Source organism: Sebastes fasciatus, chromosome 17 (assembly GCF_043250625.1).
Source record: "Sebastes fasciatus isolate fSebFas1 chromosome 17, fSebFas1.pri, whole genome shotgun sequence".
NCBI lineage: Eukaryota > Metazoa > Chordata > Actinopteri > Perciformes > Sebastidae > Sebastes > Sebastes fasciatus.
The window spans coordinates 11,107,338-11,122,594 of record NC_133811.1 but is presented as its reverse complement, the minus strand read 5'-3'; the positions used below and the strand labels follow the sequence as shown (position 1 = coordinate 11,122,594).

At 42.2% G+C, this 15,257-nt stretch overlaps 1 protein-coding gene across 1 annotated transcript in view; it reads left to right on the top strand.

The window, feature by feature from the left end:
• trit1 (tRNA isopentenyltransferase 1) overlaps nucleotides 1-15,257 on the top strand; it is a 44,640-nt gene that overhangs the window by 4,673 nt on the left and 24,710 nt on the right. The window contains exon 2 of the mRNA XM_074613872.1: nucleotides 12,797-12,937. Coding sequence (XP_074469973.1) covers nucleotides 12,797-12,937 — 141 coding nt within the window. The remainder of the gene's footprint in view (nucleotides 1-12,796; nucleotides 12,938-15,257) is intronic.

Genomic DNA, 15,257 nt, shown 5'->3' with positions numbered 1-15,257 from the left:
TGTCTATTTTGCAGTAAAATAGAATTTTCAAGACAATTTTTATTTGCCCCTATACAGATTGTTTTATTTATTAGTGGTTATCAAATAACAACAAAGAACAAAGTTAATTGTCTTTTTTAATCTTTATATAAGTAAATTAATCTGGAGTTTTGCCCACATCCTCTCTAACGCCACACAGCTAAACTCCGGTTTCCAGGATAATTGAAATGCTCGCTTGTGCTTCAGCTCATAAACCTTGTCTTTGCCTGCCGCCATGTTCTCGCGAGTTCTCGATCGATACTGTGCACGTGCATCTCTCAACGGAGATGAGAAGGAAGCGACATGGCTCGCTCCTTATCTACATCCATCATCAGCTCCAGGAAACGCCCGGGGTGAAGGTGGCTCCGACCGTGAGCTTTGCCGCACCCCTCGCCCGGTCGTTGCCACTTCCTGGGGCCGTTTGTGCTCGCTGCACCCGCTCTCCCTGCAGGGAGGGACGGGGCTCCCGGTGCGACTGTCCACCGGGGCGGATTGTCCTCAGTCGCGAGGTGTCTGCGGCGATGTCGCGAAACCACCCGACCCGTCTTGGAACGCGGGCCCCGTCTCGTTTACCATGCTTGTGTATGACCTTTTTTGCGGTGTCATCACCATTCATATCTATACAACTAATGTGTTTATGAGTAATTTATTTACAAGAGCACTAAATTGTTTACAAGAGCACAAAGTTAAAAAATGGCGGCTCGACTTCAAGCATTTCAAGTCGACTGAAGGGTCACTGACACTGATTCAACTCATCGACTTTCAGGAGGGCAGCCCTAGTCTATATGTTGTGTGTAATGTGGCTTGTGTCTCTGGCTTCTGTTTGAGAATAGTTGGAGGATGCAAAAACTGTAAAATCCTGGTAGTGTGTGCGTGTAGGACTGTGGGTAAGAGTTAGGATACACGGAGATGCAACCTTAAAGTTAGAGCAGATAAAACTTTTACAGCCAAAGTTTACAACTTGAGAAATGTTTTATAGGCAATAATACGACATCAAGGTCATTTGTTGCACATATGCACAAGTTGTACGAATTAATTGGTCGAATCAGGCTTTTGATTAGCCGTAATGGACGGACATTTGTTAATCAAGTGTCACCTCAGGGGAGAGGACGATTTATCCCCGGCACTGCTGCCACTTTGCAAAGCATTATTGGTAATATGAAACATTTGACATGGGCAGTGACGGTAAGGGGATAAAGTGAGGGGCACTTCAGAGGTGATTCATGTGAGGAGTGCTCCGACTGAAACATTAGAGCAGTTTACTCAGAGCTGTGATCATCGTTCAAAACGCCGCCGTGTTTATGTTCTGCTGCACATCAGTGAAATATACTGTGGAGTTGACTGACCGTCTATCTCTCTTCATTTTAAGGATATTGGCAGCTGCTGGCAGAGTGTGCAGACTGTCCATGTTTCTCTTTATCATCTTGTCTGTCGCTTCATCAATCTTGACATATGCAACTAAAGTGTACTTAGTAATTTGAAGGATCTGAGTAATTAAATATGTACTGGAATTTTGTAATATTGTGATTAATTTTAAGGTGTGCAACAAGTCTCAGATATTTTAGTTTCTCAGGAACACTTGAACGCACCAGCAAGGACAGTCTCTGTTTCAAAGTTTCAAGTGTCTGGAAGGTTTATTGAAATTTAACAGTGAAATGAATGGAAAACAGTTAAAGGTACAAAATGAATCTAAATTGATCATTAGTGATGCAAAGCCTACTCTAGATTTTGAATAAATTGGCTAAATCACACACGCATGATTTTGTTAATACCTCATAAAAGATGTGAATTATTCAACACTTTCCTCCGAACAAAGTTTGTGCATGTTTTTTTGAGCAGATTTCTCATGCTTACTCGCTGTCACCTGTTCAATGCATTAACTAATAACACATTGTTGCCACAGAATAAATCACTTCACTGCGTGCGGGGTGTAAAAAAAAGGGGGCGTGTTTGAGTTATGTGTGGGCAGGGCTGTGCGGGTATCCTACTAAAGGGCCATCGGAGGTCCTAAAGGTCAATTTAACAGGTCATGCACATGTATGCACCATCACTTCAGCTTGTGGGACTGTTTGGAAGTATTGGTGACCAGTGACCCTTTTTGCTTTTTGGCATTTATGAAAGAAGGAGTGTCTCAAAGACGACATGAGCAGTTGAGAATGGCGACAAAGGGAGACAATTTGTCAGGCTTGTGGTTTTGTGTTGGATGTGAGAAATTGGCCTGAACAGCAGGAAAGCTGTCATATGTCATCTTGACCCTTAATGGTCCCATAAAAGTGGAGCAAAGGAGGTCTTCTTTGTAAAAACGCCAAGGGCTGATTTGCCTTTTAAGTCGTAAATTTGGAAATGTGATGGTTATGTGGCCAACTGATTTGACCGCTGCGGGGGGGGGGGCTTATTCTTTCAAAGGTTACGCTTCTTATTGGCCAGAGGTTGTTACACACACACATACATACACCAACTGCTTATCTACGTATTAAACACATCCTACACTCCAACGCTGTGCCGCTATGTGTTATATCCCTCTAATTCGCTCGCAGTCATCCCTCCTCCTCCTTTCTCTCTCTCTGTCCATGTCTCTCTCTCTCTCTATCTCTCTCCCCCTCCCACTGTCTCTCTATCTGTCTGGTGTGGCTATGACCTGTCTGGGCTTTGACGTATCTGTTTGTATTGTAACTCAGGCGATGCTGCCTCCCACATCCGATTTATGATGCATCTTTTTAAGCAATCTAAGCCTATGTAGGAGCGAGCCAGAAAAGCAGGGCTGATTAACTCTTATTTTTGTTGTGTGCGCTTGTGTGTGTGTGTGTGTGTGTGTGTGTGTAAATATGCAGTCTGCGGGTGTGGTGATGCGGTCACCGCTACAGTAAAGCAGCGAGGGAGAGGAGGATGGCAGGATGGAGAGGGAGGAGGAGGAGGAGGAGGAGGAGGAAGAGGAGGGGGGGAACAACGCCATGAATGATTTATTAGTCTGGCATTACTGGGCCATTCCCTACAGAGAGAGGAGAGGAAGATGGAGGGATAAATTGTTGAAGGATGGTGCCTTGAGGGGGAAGGAGAGAAGGGGTAAAAAGAGAAAATAGGCGGGTAGGTATTCTGTGGTAAGTGTAATTGAGGGAAGGATTCAGAGGGAAGGATAAAAATAAAGCAGCGCAGCTTACAGTTTGGCTGTTGGATGTGTAAAGGGCAGTCAGTGTCCAAGGGTCAGAACAAGGACGGACTGTACTGTGTTCCTCTCTGGACCAGAGTTGACTGACTGCTATTGTTTTTGACCAAAGCTTTCAACATTTTGGCATTTTATGGCAATATATTTTGTCTCTACAAATTTCAAAAAAAAAATCTCCAGATTACTTTTTTCCTTTTTTTTATTTTTATTTTTTATTTTGAATAAAAGCCACTGAAATGTAATTTAATCATCGTAGGATCACTGAAACCATAATTATTAAAGGAGCAGTGTGTAGCATTTAGGTGGATCTATTGGCTGAAATGGAATATAATATTAATAAGTATGTTTTCTTCAGTGTATAATCACCTGAATATAGGAATCGTTGTATTTTCGTTACCTGAGAATGAGTTGTTTATATCTACATCTATAGGGAGCGGATCCTCTTCAGGAGCTAGCCGCCATGTTTCTACAGTAGCCCAGAATGGACAAACCAAACACTGGCTCTAGATAAGGCCATACGCATTTTTTGCAAGATGTTGCCAAATCCTACACACTGCACCTTTTGGTGAAATGAAAATTGTAGCACACATAGTAGGCCTTTGGTGAAGAACTGACTTTTATTATTGAATAATTAATACCTCCAATACTGATACTCAAACTCAGGGCATCAGTTAATACGGAGTACAGATCTGACACCAGTGATTAAAAATATCACAATATAGCATGTTTGTTGTAATTTGATAAATAAATAGTCTATATGAAATAACCACATGGTTTTGCAAACAACTGTGTGAATTAAATACTTGGCAAATGAAAAGTACTGAGTATTTTCTCATTTAATTAAGAACTTTAGTGCAATCAGATTTTCTGAGAAATTTCAATTAGTACTGTATGTGCTTGTTATTATCTATGTAGATGATGTAATTGTGTATCACGATATCTCGATATCTGATTTTAATCACGATATGATTCCATTGAAACACAATAAATTATCATATTGAATTATCGCCTACACCCTAATTGTGCATCAACGTGATAACGGCAGACACACCAGCATGCCCTCCCCATCCTAAAGGCCGGATCATACCAGCGTTTAAAAACGGCAACATTTTGTGGTGAATTTGAGTCGCTCAATCTAATCGGCTCTAATTGACTGGCTCGGAAAAGTAAATGTTTTGTGTCAAGTTCAACTTGGTGAAGTTTGACCCACAAATTTTGCGCAGTTGACCAATTGCAAGCTGTCTTAACTAGTGCTGACCTTTGAGGGAACCGACCTTATGTGCCAGACTATTTCTTGGCCACGCCTAGTAAGTTTTTGTCTTGTTGTGACCGCGAGGTCCCCAGGCAACCAGTGAAGACTTCCATTTTATTAAATGATTAAACATACAAGACACACTGTGTCAATTAGTGAGCTTTGGAGGTGCTGGTAGGTGGATTTTGTTACCTTTGGACAGAGCCAGGCTAGCAGTTTCCTCCTGTTTCCAGTCTTTGTGCTAAGCTAACCAACTGTCTACACAAGGTATAGCTTCAGGACAGATATGAGAGAGGCATCAATCTTCTTATCGAACTTGTCTCGGCAAGAAAGCAAATGAGCATATTTCCCAAAATGTCTTTAAATCAACGGAGTGGAATAGAAAACTGTATGTGGATCAGTAACATCTTGCCGATACTCGATCTGCTCAATTAGGTCTGTACCTGCGAGTGCATTCGCTACATGATTATGGAAAGAAAAGCTAACATTTCAGATCTTTTACATGGAAGCGTTAGCTTTATTTTGGTCTGTTCTGGCCATCCCTGGTCAGAAATAGTAATTTTGCAAGTACATAAACTACCAATACTGGCAAACTGATACATTGGTCTAACACTGAAAGGTCTGCTTCATCCCCCTTTTATTTGCTTTTGGCTTTCTCTGAATCTTATTTCATGTCTCAATGAGTGTTTGTTCTCTCCGTCTCTTTCTTTTTTCCTCACCCCTCTCTGTCTCTCTTGCCCTCTTTCTTTCATTTGCCCATGCTCCCCCCTTATTTATGTGGCAGAGGAGAACAGCTGTCTCGTGCAGGGCGTAAGGTTTGCCAGGCAGGCCGGCTGCAGGCTCTGCGGCGCTTGAACACTGAGCTCATTGTCTCACACACACACACACACGCACACACACACACACACACACACACACACATTCCTCCCTCCCTCACACACACACACACACGGTCACATCCATTCACATCCATTTAAAAGCGAGACAGGAAGGAGTAGGCAGCTGAACCCACATTAGCTCGGTTACCATTGAAGTATATCACCATGAATTATGACGATTGGAATTAGAGAAACTGAATGTGATGAGCGGCATCTCTGAAACGTTTCCTCAAAACACGGCTTACGCCTCCTTGATTATTTTTCATTGATAATGAAATGACTCAACACATTAAGGTCGGAAGTTGAAATGTCTTTTCACCTCCAGGCGGCAACCTCCGTGTCTGAGAAGTAAAGCCAATGCTGAAGTGCCTTAAACTTGCATTCTTTCTAACAGCCAGCAGGGGGCGACTCCTCTGGTTGCAAAAAGAAGTCTGATTGTATAGAAGTCTATGAGAAAATGACCCTACTTCTCACTTGATTTATTACCTCAGTAAACATTGTAAACATGAGTTTATGATCTCAGCTGCTAGTTTCAAGTCTTCTTCAATACAGCATGATGTTCATTTAGTAAATTATGGTCCCATTTAGAGTCAAATAGTCCACAAAGCAGGGTATCCTTTAGGGCGTGGCTACCTTGTGATTGACAGGTCGCTACAACGGCGTCGTCCAGTCTTCGAGAAAGTTAATTATAACAGTTTGGTCGCCTAAAAATGTGTTATTCAGCATTTGGTTGTACTTAGCTCCACCCTCTCGTCTCACTTCTGGTTGCACAAAAACCAGATGGCGACAGCCAAAATGCCGAACTCGAGGCTTCAAAACGACAGCCCACAAACCAATGGGTGACGTCACGGTGAATATGTCCACTTCTTATATACAGTATGTGTTCACTTAGAAATGTTTCGAATGCTGGCATTTCCACGTACACGCCGTCAACGCCGATCATTAATAGAAAACTGATAATTGCTTTCACTTATTTGGTCCTCAGACGGCGTGAAATATGACCAGCATTAGCTGAAACCAAAGAACAACTCGGCACTAATCAATTCTCCCTCCACTTTTCGTCATCTTTTTGTTTCTATTCTACATCTTCCCATCTGACCCAGACAAAACAAAAATGTCAGATTTAATTTGCGTCATTTGAAATGTTTACCCAAAACAATGCTTTGACCGTCATTTCACTCTCCTCCTTTTCTTGTGACATTTTCTTTCAGTTTCCTCCAGAGGACATGTGTAAACACAATTAGCTGTGTTGATTTTTATCTTTTGATTCCTTTATGACTCTGAGCTCGAACATCGCCGCAATTTGTAGCTCATTTCCACCGCCCCGACTGGAAGTCTTCCTCATTTTCCCTCTCATTTGCAGTTCCCGCTCGCTGCATTTTTCTCCTCACATCTTCCACTCAAGTGGCTCTTTTCATTTTTCTGATTTACAGTACACTCCGCGGTCTTCTTCTGCCTGCTCTTACTCTCGGGTCTCCTTGCCCTCGTTAAGGCGAAATTAAAATCACAATCTGTTTTTGCAAAAACTCTTGCACGAGTACGCACAAATGTACAGTGAGGATGGTGGTTACATAACGGTTCGCTGTGGTTCTCTCAGTGGCAGGTGAGACAACGTGAGAGGGTTTGTAAGGAGGAGGAGGAGAGGAAACTTCACAACTACTGGACAGAAAGAGGCCAGTTTTGGGAGATCCGGGGGGTTGTTAGCGTGGAAGAAGTGTGGAAGAAACGATGGAGATTAAAGGAGGAGATTGGGGGAAGCTGTTCCGTAGCTATCAGTCATATCACATGAACTTCTTAGGCAGATGGAGTTTGCCCAGTTCTCATGAAATCAAAACTTTTAATCCATCACCAGTAGTTTTACTTGTAGTTGAGTAATATTTCAGTAACTCTGTGTGTGTTTTAAAAAGAGCTTTCGTCTTTTCACCATGTGAGGAAGTGCGTTAATCTGGGAGTTGTGTGGCTCAAAATGAAACACACGTGACCCTAACTCACTACAGAAGCATCATAAAATGCAGCAACTACTCGACAGCTTCTAGCATAGACAACAACGCCAGCAACGAATGAAACCACTGGTGGTCGCACGGTAATCATGACTGATGCTGTTTGTTTGCTTCCGGAAAAGTGTCACGTGACAGTGGCGTGACGAATCGGGGAAGGACACATCGTAACCGATCTAATCGAGAAGCGAACGTGGCTGTCTGCGTTACGGGTTTTCAAAAGGTCTCCGTTTCTGCCCGTTACAGACTAAAAACCAACCCCGGTGTTTTTTAAACTAAAACACCATTAGCAGCTTTTTCCAAACGTTTTAGGGGTTATAAAACGTTAGATTGGGGTGGACGCTAGGCATAAACGCAGCAAAAGTTATGCGTTTTAAAGCGTATTAGTGTGGATGTAGCCTAAGCGTATCTCTACACACACACACACACACACACTCACCTGATGCCAACCTTTATCTCCGAGCATCTCTATATCTGTCTATTTCTCACCATCATTCTGCCATCCTTCTGCTACCTGTCATTCTGTCTTCACTGTACAATCTGCGCGAGTGTGTGTATGTGTGTAAGAGAGAGAGAGAGAGAGAGAGAGAGAGAGCAGCGATGGCAAAGGAGGGGTGGTGGCGGTGGTGGATAATGTGTGCATATTTGTCGGGGAGCATCCTGTTCTCTCTAACAAGTACACAGCGCTCTTCTGTCTCCTCTCCTGTCTGTTCATTTCCTTTTTCTCTCTTTCTTTCCAAAAAACCCTTCCAAACCTTCATTTTTTTCTCCATCTCCTTCATCTGTCCATCCATCCATCCATGCATCCATCCCTCCCCTGGCCGACAGCGGTGTCGTGCAGAGAGGCCGTGAATAATTCATCCGGCCGGGTTGTTTTGCCCTGCTCTGCTCCACACTTTTGGCACGCCGCGGCGCTGAGGAGCATTTGGTTGAAGTACACGCGACCCACGCACACACACACACACGCTTTCACCAAAGGATGTGATCAATAACCTGCACAGCTGTATTGATCACCCAGGGCATGTATGTTGGGTTAAACAGCCTGTAATGTTGTTGCCTTGAAATCTAAGATTTAGACTACTGGGAGATGCTTGGTAACCACGTTAGGAGGCATTCAAGAGGATGTGGGCACGCCTTGCAGCACAAAATACTTCCTAAGCTGAAAAACTAATAAAACTGTCTGGTTCTCGCTTGCATGTACTGCTTTACTCTGACAGGACAAAAACATATACAAATATGTTTTTAAAAAAAAGACATTTCACACTAATTAAAAAATAGAGTTTCAGAGACTTTGCATCCTCCATTCTGGTGACTTTTAAAGAATGAAAATAGTAAAGTAAGTGCACTGCAACAGCATTTTTATGTTAATTAGCTCACTTAAAGTTTATTTCTAATTCTCAGTAAAGGAAACTGAGTAAATTGCTCCTCTGGCGTGAACTCGTGTGAATCTCTGGCGTGAACCTGCACCTGCTTGAGCATTTCTTTCTCTTGGTACTCTCCGTCTCTCACTCACTGAAGGCTCTTCAGACACAATGTGACAACGGCACCACTGCCCTCTGAAACCCGTTATTTTCAATTACTTGCGTCGCGCCACGACCGCTTTTCACTGCGTTCGAGAGGGCAGTGAAAAAAGGAAGTCTCCCGGGAAAATCAGGAGGGTTGGAAAGTATGAATATAATATTAATACTCTTGTTTTCTTACTGTATAATCAACTGAAAATAAGAATCGCTGCTACACGCCATTCAAAAGCGGCTACAGAGTGTAATCACTACCCACTTTCGTGAATAGCGACCATGCGGCTATCCTGCTGAGGTCAAAGTATGTAAACAAACTACGTAGCATGCTCCCAGTAATGCGAGACGTCAGGAAATAGTCACTCATTGATAGATAGATGTTAAACTTTCGATCTTAGCGTGACACACCAAAAATTTTTTTGTATTATAGGGAGGTAAAGTAAAATCATTTTCGACGAAGGAAGGAAAGAAGGAAAATAAGGAAGATACTGACCCATCTCATCTTTCCACTACTACATGTCTCAGACTCTCAGCTGACCTAACTTTACACAGATTCTGAAGAGGCTCTGAAAAAACAAAGAATCGTAACTTTCCACAATGCATCGTTTGTCTTCAAATTTCATTTTCACAGAGGAAAAAATAAGCTCACGAGGTTAAAATCAAGAGTGACTTCATTCATCCATTATTTCATGGTGTAAAAATAATACTCGTGTGTTCATTTGGGATTGTGCTTCAGACCCAATAGCCGGGTGACTGCTTATAATTAAAGGACTGTATTTTCCTACTCTGAATTATTGAACAACAGAGCGCTTCACCACTCTCTTTCTTTTAACTCAATTCAAACGCTGAATCCAACCAGAGGCTTCAGCCTGCCGGTAAAATTGTTTGTGAAGTTTTTTTGACTCATAAAGTTTTCCTGGCAACTTCAGGCTGATTCACCGCTTTCTGAGCCACACACACATACTTTGAATGGTTGATGGTAGACTACACACAGATGCTGTGCAGAGGACGGGGTCATAGAGGTGTATTTACATGATGAATGAGGGGAAATGTTGATATGTGGACATCTACAACCTCATTATTGATGTTGTACGCTGCAAAATCGATAAAGGTGCAGTCAAACTATTGTACTAGCATGGCTTAGAATAAATGCTGCTCCATCTACTCTCAATTACATACAATTGTTTTGAACCCATCAGGTGACAGATGAACCATCTCTGCCATGCATTTCCTCTTGTTTTGGTCACGTTGCTGCACGGTAAATGTACCAATTCCATGTTTCTGAACCGCTCTGTTACTTTTGACCTTTGACCTCACCATGATCCCACTCTGCAGTTACCAACCAGTTCACCATATCTGCATCCTGTTTCTTTTCTTTCATCTCTTGTAGTATTTTAAAATGATCCGCATACCGGATGGCATCAAAAAAAAAAATCTCAAATACACCAGTTTTTATTGAATAAGGTGTTAGCAGCTTGTCAGCAACCTCTGTCAGCTGCTTCACAATAAAAGTCTTATATAAGTTTGCTAGTGGAGGATGAAAAAGAAGAGCAGAGAAACAAACCGCAGCGACTCCTACAATTATGCAGGAGCTACAAATCTACTGAAAGCTGCAATTAGTGTGTCACCTTTTATTATATTTGAATCACTTCCCATGTTGATCCAGTCGCCCCTCAGTGGTGCAATACCATCCCACGTTGCCAACAATAGGGCTGCAAGTAACGATTGTTTTCATTGTCGATTTAATCTGACGATTGTTTTCTTGATTAATCGATTAGTTGTTTGGTCTATAAAATGTCAGAAAATGGTGAAAAATGTCCATCAGTGTTTCCCAAAGTCCAAGATGACGTCCTCAAATGTCTTGTTTTGTGCCCCAACTCAAAGATATTCAGTTTACTGTCATAGAGGAGTAAAGAAACCAGAAAATATTCACATCGAAGAAGCTGGAATCAGAGAATTTTTACTTTCTTAAATCACTCAAAGGATCGGGATAAAGGATTTTGTCTATATCATCCAGCCCTAGACTGGAGTATCATATATTGGATGGTAATAGCAAAGAGCATAAAAGTGTAATTACACTCGAGGCACAATATTCTTGTCTTGCAAACCAAATGTAAAGGTTAACAAAAGTGTAAATGTGTCTCCAGTCCATATATCAAAGGCAGAAACAGACATTAGTCTTAGAGTGCAGATCCATTCAGGAAGTACGGATAAAGGAGCCTCATCAGAGTGGGGTTTTCAGAATAATCAAGTACATGGAACAAAGGAAAACAAGGACAGAAAAAGGCCCTCTAGAAAGACGAGTTAGAATCTGCATCTGGAGACATCTTTTTAAATCTCTCCACTCTTGACTCTGTGTGTGTTTTTGTCTGAGAGTGAAAATCATGACGGACTGCTGTATGACACCCAGCTGTCAAATTCCACGAGGGAGCCCCCTCGCTGGGTGATGATAAAAATGGACAGAGGAGGTGTGGATCATAATTTGCAGGAACGGTCAGAGCCATTTCACATGGGCGACATACAGCGTTCATCATTCCTTCCTCAATAACAGCCTGCTTCCAGCTTTTGACATTGATGAATACACACACACACACCCTACCACTTAGCACAGATTTCAATCTTGGGTCCGGTTTGTTTTATGGACTATTTTTTTCATTGTCCAGGGATTCATGCTTTCTAGGACAAAGAACTTCCATTAAACGTCCAATCTTAGAGTGCATTAATGTTGAGCATTTTATGTAACTGCTGTTAGAATTTATAATTTTAGCTCATTCATATATATGTTCGGATTAGGGATGTCACAATACCAGAAGTGTAGTAGTCGATAACAAGACCAGTAAAATTCTACAATTCTTGATATCACTCTAAAAAACAAAAGTAAAACAATAAATCCTATGTACTTCAACATACACTCCTTTATTACCGTTTCCATACTGGTTTTTGTTGGGATATTAAACGGGTCATAATTCCCCCTCTATTATCTATTTTATAATGCTGTGAAAACATCTGGATTTATTCAAGTTTCTCACCAAAAACTACATCGTACAAGATTACATTTGAACATATCGTGATAACGTTAGAACTCACTTTCGCCCAATACTTATTTTTACTGAATAGAGCCTGAATACATCATAATGTGGCACCTCCTGCAAGGAGTATAAAAAGCGAAGAGACAAAACTTTTTTTTGTTGTTTTTTTACAACAGCCGCTGCCGCCATTTTGGACTGAAAACGCTTATTATATTTATAATATTTTATTGTTCAATACAGGCCATTTCGGTAGAATATGACAATAGAATATAAATAATTTAGTTTTACTTTTGTACGTCACTTTTTAGGCGGACCTTTGTACTGGCGTCCGATAGTCGCTTTCAGTCCAAAATGGCGGAAGCGTAGCTTTGCTGCTGGGCACTGATGTTGCAATGGAACATACAATTGACTTTAGCTTCTTAGCAATATACATTCTTTGCCTCCCGTGTTCAAATCGTCAGGACGAGAGCTAGTTAACATTAGCTGTTAGCAGCTGGTAAGCAGCTCAGTCCTGCATGGAGCTAACAGCTAACATTAACTAGCACTTGTCCTGCCGATTTCAACATATTCAACGCTATATAAAAATCTATTAAATTGAACAGATATGTTGTTTTGCAATGTAGCGTTATCAGTGGAAAAAATAGGTTGCGTCCCCTGGATGTGTCGACAGTGAGCGTACTGCGTCCCAAACACATTTTCCATCATCCCCGAGATGACGTGACGCCGTTAGTCTTGAGCCCCGACGGTACCTGCGATACTGTAGAAAAACGAGTATCGTCATGTTTTTAGAAATTTGGCATCGACTTGGTACCGAAGTATCTGTTCTTGTGATATCCCTAGTTCTTATGTTATTGTAATTATACCTGCCTATTAAAGCATTTCTTCTTTTATGATGATTCTCATTCACTTTATCATGTTTTTGTGGTTCTTTTGCATCCCCTTCAGGTGTACCAGGGCCTCGACATCATCACCAACAAGGTGACGGCTGAGGAGTGCGCCCAGTGCAGACATCACATGATCAGCTTTGTGGACCCGTTGATCACTAGCTACACGGTGGTGGACTTCAGGAACAAAGCCCTGGCTCTAATATCCTTTTCCTGGAAATGTGTGAAAGCAGTGGAACAATATTTTCCGTAACACCTCTCCACATGTTGTCACATCTTCCCTACCAGATTATTAACTGCGGGAAAAGAATTCAGTCAATTTGACTTTTACTAATTTGTGTGTGTGTGTGTGTGTGTGTGTGTGTGTGTGTGTGTGTGTGTGTGTGTGTGTGGAAGAGGATCTGCCATGTCTTCGTTTTGTCAGCATGTCTCGCTGCAGATGTTGCACTGAAAATGAGAAGAGAGAGATCACTAGAGACGATATTTATAGAGGAGTCTGTGCGTCTACACACACACACACACACACACACACACACACACACACACACACACACACACACACATACTTTGGGCAGTCACACCCTCCCGCAGACACCGGCCGTCACACAGATGTGGAGAGGGGAGGCGATAACTAGAGACGGTATTAATAGATCAGGAAAACATGCGCACACACACACACACACACACACACACACACACACTCACACTCACACACACTCACACACACTCACACACACACTCACCAGTGCGGCGAGGGGCTGCGGTATAGCTCCAAGAATAGGCTCAGTGCTGCGCGAGCTCGCTGGTGGGAAGAGGGAGAAATGGAAAGAGATGAATACAGATTAGTAGGGATAGAAGCGAGGTGGAGGATTTTAAACTGTCGAGCAGGAAAGAGAGACGATGGAGGGGAAAAAGAGGAAGGAGTGCAAAGACGCAGCACCTAGTGACGCATCATCAGCTATCAATCCTTCACTCAACATGCCATTCACATAAACTCCCCTGTCTAAACCCCCTCTCCTCTGTTTCTCCTTCATTGCTCTCAATCTTCCAGCCTTCTTTCTGTTTTCCCTCCCTCGAAATTTTCCTCGCCGTTTGTCAGTGATCACCCTCTCTCTCTCTCTGTCTCTCTCTCTCCCATCTCCCGCTCTTTGCTTCTGCAAACACAGTGATGCAGCCCTCGCTGGCGTATGTGTAAGAGAGAGAGAGAGAGATAGAGGGGAGGTGAGCAACAATGGCTGATGAGCCTTTATCTTGTTTGAGTGGTTATTTGATTATCCCCGAGTAGAGAAGGTGGGCGAGGAAGGGAGGTGGAGAGAAGGAAAGGTGCAAGATGAGAGCAGATGCGACAGAAAAGGAGACAGTAAAGGGAAATAAGGTGTGGCAGGCAGGCAGGCAGGCTGTGTGAGCAGGAAGGTCTTTAAATTACAATATTGATATTTTTGTGTTGATTTAGAAGGTGAACCAAGCTGTTGGCAGATATTGAGTTTGTGACATTATCGAGTCTTTTGCTGCAACTAATGATTTTTTTTTTCCATTATCAATTAATCAATTACTAATTTGGTTTGTAGAATTTTAGAAAATAGTGAAAAATGCATACCAGAACTCTCCTGCTGCTCACATCTTCAAAATGTGTGTTCAAAATGTATTCAGTTTGCTATCATAAAAAGGTGATTTCCATCCTGGAGGTCAGGAACCCCCCCCCCCTCCCCCGCTAGTGTGTCACAGGATAAATCCGAGGGGTCATGAGATGATTAATGGGGTAGGAAAGAACAAAAAACACAAACAAATTTATTTTTTTTCTTATCCTTAGTCGCATAAAATTGTATTCCTATTGCTCAATATCACAAATTATTTGCTTTTTTTGTGAAATATAGGATAGTTTAAACTCTTCAGGTCTTAACTTAAATTAATAATTGAATATCAAAATTGTTGCGGAGCAAATTTCTCAGTCGACTTATTGTTTTAGCTCTAATGCGTAGTTCACACCACATGACTTTTGCCCTTATTTACCCCAGCAGTTTTTTTAGAGCTTCCCGACAAAAGCCTCAGATCAGCGGCAAATCCGCGTTGGCTCGGCACTCGCACATCGGTGCTCGAGCGTTACGTGTGAACTGTTGAAAGACGTGAGCCGAGAGGCTCGTCGGTGCATCGCAGCGACATTCCAGATCTTTAAATATCTGGACCTGTTGGGGAGCTACAGCCAATGAGAGCATGGGTTGAGGGGAAACCTGGAGGAGGGGTCGCCTGTAAGAATAGGAGCTTTACTGTATGTGCTGCATTTGCAACACGGACCAAAGTTGTTGTTGCACCTAGGATGTTTGCATGAATAAACCCATAACACATGACTGATCTGCGTAGGGGAAATAGTAAAAACGTATTAAACGTAATATATATTTTTTTATTATTATGTGAACATGTGTGCCAATGACAACATCAACAAGCACCGTGTCACTTCTTGCGTGTGTTTTCGTGACATGATGTAGTTTGGAGACCTCATCGGGGATTCCTCCTGGTGAAAGATC